Genomic DNA, 6,420 nt, shown 5'->3' on the forward strand with positions numbered 1-6,420 from the left:
TTTTTTTGACAGGAGAATCCCTAACACAGATCATAATACGACAGCATAAAGGCCCGGGATTATCCAGAATTCGACAGTTTCAAGCGTCTGAAATCAGGCGAATCGGGTGATGTAACACTCTTTAAATTTGTACAGGGTGTTCTTCCAGTGTCAATGTTGCAGCAACCACAAGCGGATTTTCTGCATTTACTGAATCACAAGTGTTTCTGCAACATGATCGAAATGTGACAATCAATTGTTATCCCGATGTTGCAAATCCCAAAGCAACAATACCGATGCGGTTTCTTGTTCCAACACCATTTATTTCAATGAAACATCCACTGCTAATTGCATTGTGAGTAACAAAGTCGGATATGCAAGCAGCGAAACTTTGGATGTTGTTGTCATATATAAAAGTATGGTATGCATTTAGTTTTTTCTCATTACCGTCATACTTTTACAACTAATCTACATGTACAGGAAATTCCAGCCTTTAAACACTCGAACAGCCGCACGTCCATGAACAACCTGGAATTTCATACCTCAAGGTCGCTGACTAATCTACAGGCAAACGTAAACAAGGAACTCGTTTATGTTGACAATCGGATGCGCCACAATAAACTATCGCTTAATACGAGTAAAACAACGTATTTACTGTTTTGTCCAACCAAGCGCTCAAACACGCAGAAGTTTTCGACTTTCGTAGGATCGCAGCAAATACAGCAATCAACAGAAACGAAATACCTTGGAGTTAATATCGACGATCAGTTAAAATGGGAGAAACACATAGCCCATGTGGAACGAAAACTGGCAAAAGCCTGCAGTATTATGTTCTGCGTGACTACTTTGGACAACAGTTTCTCCGTATTATTTACTACTCTCTTGCGTACCGCTATCTGCAATATGCCGTCGCGGCGTGGGGTAGCGGAGACGCTGCATCAATTAAAACGCTTAACATCAAACATAATAAAATTTTGCGAGCTATTACTCGCAGCCCCTACCGATGTCGCGCTACTCCACTATATCACGACTTGCGTCTTTTAAAATTCAAAGACATTTACAAACTTGAGGTAGCCAAACTATTACATGCGTTTCGTACTGGTACACTACCTTCCACATACAACTCCCTGTTCACACCCATTGCGTCAGTGCACCACTACAACACCAGAAGGGCTGAAAACCAGAACTACTTTCATCCACGCGTAAACACCGCGTTCGGCACAAGATCAATTTGTCATCGTGGTCCAAAAGTATGGGAAGAATTACCACACGATATCAAGTTTCTGTCACGCTCGTCCTCTTTCAAAAAACAGCTGCGCTTACATTTATTAAAGAAATATGACCCCTCAACAATTAATTCACTTCCGGGTCCTCGCTTATACCATGCAGAATACACATAACAGAGCTTGTTCTCCTATGTCATAACTACCCTAGTTTTCACTTTTTTTGTGTGTGTTTCAGTTTTATCTTAGTGTGATTTTAATTTTAATTTTTTTTTATTCTATACTATTATATCATTAAACTGGATAACTTGGTCACATACAAAAGAACAAAATACTGCCGTAGGTTTCGTTTTTTTTTTCAGTTCGGCCATCCGAGTCCAAGACAGTGCAGCACCTTCCCCAGCGAACAACATCTGAGATGTCGTCATCGATCTTACAAAAGCAGAGGAGGAGATGCTCGACGGCAACATTCCCGTCGTAGCAACAAACTGTCCTCGGGACACCCGGGTCTGCCTACGGGATCACAGGAAACGTTCCGAGGAACCGAGCTGGTGTTTCCGTTTAGGCGGGTTTCATACGGCCAGCAGAAACTGCGGGTTCAACTACCGTCTTATGCAGCCGGACGTACCCCGCCAAGCTTGTGCTGTCGGTTGTGATCCTACGGCAGAACATACCTACAACGGAATTCAACCACAATTCAAATAACAGGACACATGACTCGATAACCTACGGTTTTTTCGGTGTCCTTGCTGTTTACGTATCCGTTCAACAATGGAACTGTGATGATGATGAAGTGACTATGCAAATAAATTTGATTTGACTTGTGCTATACCCAACTTACGAATTGTGGATCTCAACAGTCCAACTTTGTTTTTATCTAGTTTGACAAGATTTGATTTAGGAGATTATGCTAGTCATACACAAAACCAGTTTGGAAACGACACAAATACGTTGTGTTTGAACGTGACATGTAACAACTGTATTCCCAGAACGGCTGCCTTTTTTGCTTGGGACGGTGTTTATTGCATTGGTGGTTTTTGTCTGAAGAAAGCGCTCTTTTAGGCAACGGGTCAATTTTTTTCTAAATTCACTTAGTCATGTGAAAAAGAAAAAAAATCCTGAATCAGTTTGCTGTTTCTTCAAAGCATATTGTTTAAGGTATGACATTCGCAGGATACAAACAAAATACTCAAGCTACTTACGCTAATTCTGTAGAAGCTTTGAGGAATGACGAGGATCATAGCAGCGACCGAACTGACCAAATCACTGTACATTATTATCGTAAAAACTATTTCTACTAACAAAACATCTTCTTGAATATTCAGTTGCCTTTGCTTGTTTTATTTCAGAAACAGAAATAAGCAATTGTTTCGCATTGCATAAACCGTTTAACAGTCACGAGTATTCGGAATTAGGTTAAATGAACAAGAGCCGGACAGGTAAATTCACAGAAAAATGTTTGCTTTTGGTTATTATTTCGTGTCAATTGATTATTAGGTGCTTATGAAACAACTATTTTAGAGAAAACCTTACCAACGTACAAAAATTAGACAAATCATGACAAATATTTTATGAAATTGTTTTATGAATGAAATTGTACGTTTTCAACGTGATGGACAATATCTTTGCTTCCGCAAAAAATCTGTGTTGTTTGTTATTTCATATAAAAAACACACAAAAAACAATGAATTTATGAGATTTGTAATTAGCAGATAATATAGAACACAAAAAGTAATGTAATTGATATAACTGTAGCCAACAACAGTGTCACATACGTTTGGTATATATTTGTTGCCACTCAAACTGATTTTTCAACAAAGCTTATTTGACCATTTTATCCGTATTATTTATAATCGGTACAAGCACATATACCGATTATAACCTTAGTTAATAACGTTCTAAACATACATAACTTCAGCTAAATTAATCTTAGTCATTTGTGTGAAAAACAATTTCATGAAACTCATGATATACAAATAAAATCAACTGATACTTTAGGTACTGCGTGAAAGCATAACATGGGTAAAATGAACCTATAGTTAGGAAATAAAAAGTGTTAGGACCTTCACAAACTAACCGAAATAACTTTTAACTTGCCATTACTATTTTTAGTTGGAAAGTGACAGTATAGTAGAATGAGACCTGACATTAAGTTTTCCAGGTGATGCACACAGACAAAGCAAAAGATGCCGAAACTAAAAAATTTTGCTCAAATTTTCCAATCCACCGGCATTTGCGAACACAAAAATTACAAAATTTGTTTATACACAGCTAACCGGCGTTTAGTGCTCAGTTAATCACGACGACAGAAAAATTCTAGACAGATTTAGCGCAATCTAATGTACATGCACTTAAGCATATTAATGTGCTTACTTTTATTTTACTTTTGTTTTAATTTGGCTAAATCAACTATTCCCAACTAATACATATGCGGGCTGATAGCAAACACTACTTTGCAAATCTATACATATATTTAAATATGTGCGACATGCGATGTCAGAGAGAAATCGTACAGCTGTTATAATTGAAGAACTTAAAACAAAATTTGGGTAACAATTTAAACATTTTATTTCCATTTAACAATAAAATTTGGGTCTAATTCTAAGTCTCTAACTCTATGTCTGTTTTAACTGGCTCATCAGAACAGGGGCAACAGCAGCAGCAGCAGCAACAACACTTGAGGTGCTTCATGATAAAATCAATAACAGCTTTGATTCCTGCCAAACACAAATATTACAAAAATATTTTTGTTCTAAAAAATATTTTTATGCGCAAAAATGTTTGTAATTGATTTTTATTTTCGAAAATAGTAATGATTTTTGCTTACCACTCCAAATGGCCATCAAACATTTTTTTATAGCCTCCCAAATGCATTTCCAATTCCAGAAATGACCGGTAAAACAGCCAACAATAAATAAACCGACTATCAGTATCGCCCAGAGCCAGTCTGGTAAAGCTGTAAACGATAAAAACATTGACAACAGCTCTATGCAAAGTTCGTTGAACTGGCACAATGTAAATTCTTACCTGAGCAGTTCTTACATGTTGACACTTTACCAGAAGTGCAATAAGAAGAGACAACAACTATACCTTCCTTCTGACATCTCGCCACAGCAAACCCGTTACATCCGACGGGACAAGTCAAATTCACCAACTCATTGTATTGAATTGTAGCTGGACTGTTGTCATATTTACAATCCTCTTCACAATCACTTTTACATGGTAAATATTCATTCAAGTAACAAACCACTGCAAAATAGAATCAGGGCATTAAAAAAATCGTTTTGTCAATAAACCAAAGAATACGGAAAAACAAAGAGTGTGTACCATTTAATTATAACATGCAGAAGTTCGCTCTAGGCATGAGCTGTCCTTAATTTATTGTGAATGTTGTTGTTTTTTCCGCTAGTGAAACACATAACTGACATCATTACACAATTAACAAAAAACGAAATATTCGTTTCAAATTATACAATATGGACACAACAATCGATGCGAAAGTCGCATTTTCTCTCTGCATTATGTATGAAATGCAACCAAGGGCGATTTGTTCACTTGTGTAACGTCACCTGGTTGGCAAGGGTTCGTGACGTTCAACAACTTGTTGGCTCCACAAACAGCTGTAGAATTTCCACTGCAACCATCAGGACAAGTCATATTGATACTTTCTCCAAACCGTAAATCTGACCCGGTAAATTGGCAGCTTGTCGCACAACCACAGTCCGCTTGTTGCGGAAGAGAGCAAGTAACAGCTAAAATGAAAAACAAAAAGGTTGTTTTGCATTAAACACAACAATTTTGAACAGCAGTATGTCAGTTGACACTTTAACAATTGCTTAACGAGTTTTACAGTTTCTTGATTTGTTGCAAAGCAACGATATTGCTGTTAACTATGTGTATTGTACTGCTTATTAGAACAAACCTTCACAAACAATCGATTCACTCCAAGTTGCATCATTTTGGCAAGTTGCAGTAACAGGACATCCTTCATAATCATCAATACATGAGAGTGTCGCAATACAACCTAGACCGCATGGGACTTGTGTGACATCTGCTACTACTTCCTGCGAAGAGCTGCACTCTGTTCAAAAACATAGGTTGCTGTTTCTCCCTCAGGAATCTGGCACTAATCTTTTCACAGGTCTTTGGTCCTGAGCAGTACGCACGTTGTGTTTTGTAAGTTACAACTGTTCTTGTTTAAACTTTTGCTTATTTGTGCTCATTTAGGCTTTTAAAAAAACTTACCTGAAGCGATAATTGTCACATTTGGAAGGGTAAACCCATCAGAATCTTCTACCGCCAGAGTAGCATTGTTCATGTGCGATGAAAGAATGACGTGTAGGGTCATAACGACATCGCCCGGTAAACTTTGGACACTAAAATCAATGTTTTTGAATCACTGCAAACCCTTCATTGTTAAGTTATGAGCAAATTTTATCAGGCACGTGAGGTACAAGCATAGCCAAACCAAAATATTCATTGCTGTGTTTACTGTTGGAATTATATATCTGGTTGATTAAATAGCGGAAATTCTTTTTTTTTGCAATGCTCGATAACGTACATCCAATTGTGCCAAATTAAATAATAAATACTTCAATGAACAATGCAATAGATAATGTTATATTAAACTAGCAATATGACGAACATCTGTAGCTAAATCAAAAGATATTGTTGAACGGTTAATTTGGTTCAAAAATAGAATAAATATACTTAACTTTAAAGATAGAAATTCATTGAATGTTGAATTGTATTGAGTTACCACTGGTAATAAAACAAGACTGCCAAACACTTCGTACACTGGTGTCTAAAATGTAGTACGGTAAAAATTGAAGTACTCCTACGAATATTTTACATTTAGTTCTTAGACGAAATAAGTTTTGCAACCTATAACAACACACATTTGTTTTTGGGTAAATTCTATTGTTCTTAATGTGTATCTTACGTTGTTAATATACCAATAAATAGTAATAGAACCACTCGTGTAGTCGTTGGTAGTTATATACGTTTGTGTCCCGTTAATAACTGTAGTTACAGGAGAAATATCAAATGATGAAAAGCTTGATCTTGTGATGTTTATCGAACCTGTAACGCATAAAATGGTTGGTTTCTAATTGGTGCACTATAGCACGCCGTTAATACAAATAGCACAGTTTACACACTTACATACAAATGCGATGAAACATGTTGTTAGCGAATAGTTCATTTTCGACGAAAATCG

The 6,420-nt window shown here is 36.8% G+C and overlaps 1 protein-coding gene across 1 annotated transcript; it reads right to left on the reverse strand.

Moving 5' to 3' along the window:
• Positions 1-3,803: 3,803 nt before the first annotated feature.
• On the reverse strand, positions 3,804-5,550 carry LOC145212297 (uncharacterized). Its single transcript, XM_080080382.1, has 5 exons — positions 5,448-5,550; positions 5,125-5,283; positions 4,772-4,954; positions 4,230-4,451; positions 3,804-3,919 (listed from the first exon to the last, which is right to left on the reverse strand). Exons 1-5 carry the CDS (start codon positions 5,548-5,550, stop codon positions 3,804-3,806), a joined length of 783 nt encoding a protein of 260 aa, XP_079936508.1.
• Between the last annotated feature and the right edge of the window lie 870 nt (positions 5,551-6,420).

This window comes from Phallusia mammillata, chromosome 2 (genome assembly GCF_965637545.1).
Source record: "Phallusia mammillata chromosome 2, kaPhaMamm4.hap1.1, whole genome shotgun sequence".
NCBI lineage: Eukaryota > Metazoa > Chordata > Ascidiacea > Phlebobranchia > Ascidiidae > Phallusia > Phallusia mammillata.

Excerpts from the sequence above, each read along its gene's own strand:
- LOC145212297 (XM_080080382.1), bottom strand. The coding sequence starts at position 5,550 with ATGACCCTACACGTCATTCTTTCATCGCACATGAACAATGCTACTCTG. Across the intron at positions 4,452-4,771 it reads CACGAACCCTTGCCAACCAG|TGGTTTGTTACTTGAATGAA; the intron begins GTGACGTTACAC and ends TCTATTTTGCAG. Across the intron at positions 3,920-4,229 it reads AACATGTAAGAACTGCTCAG|GAATCAAAGCTGTTATTGAT; the intron begins GTAAGAATTTAC and ends TGTGTTTGGCAG.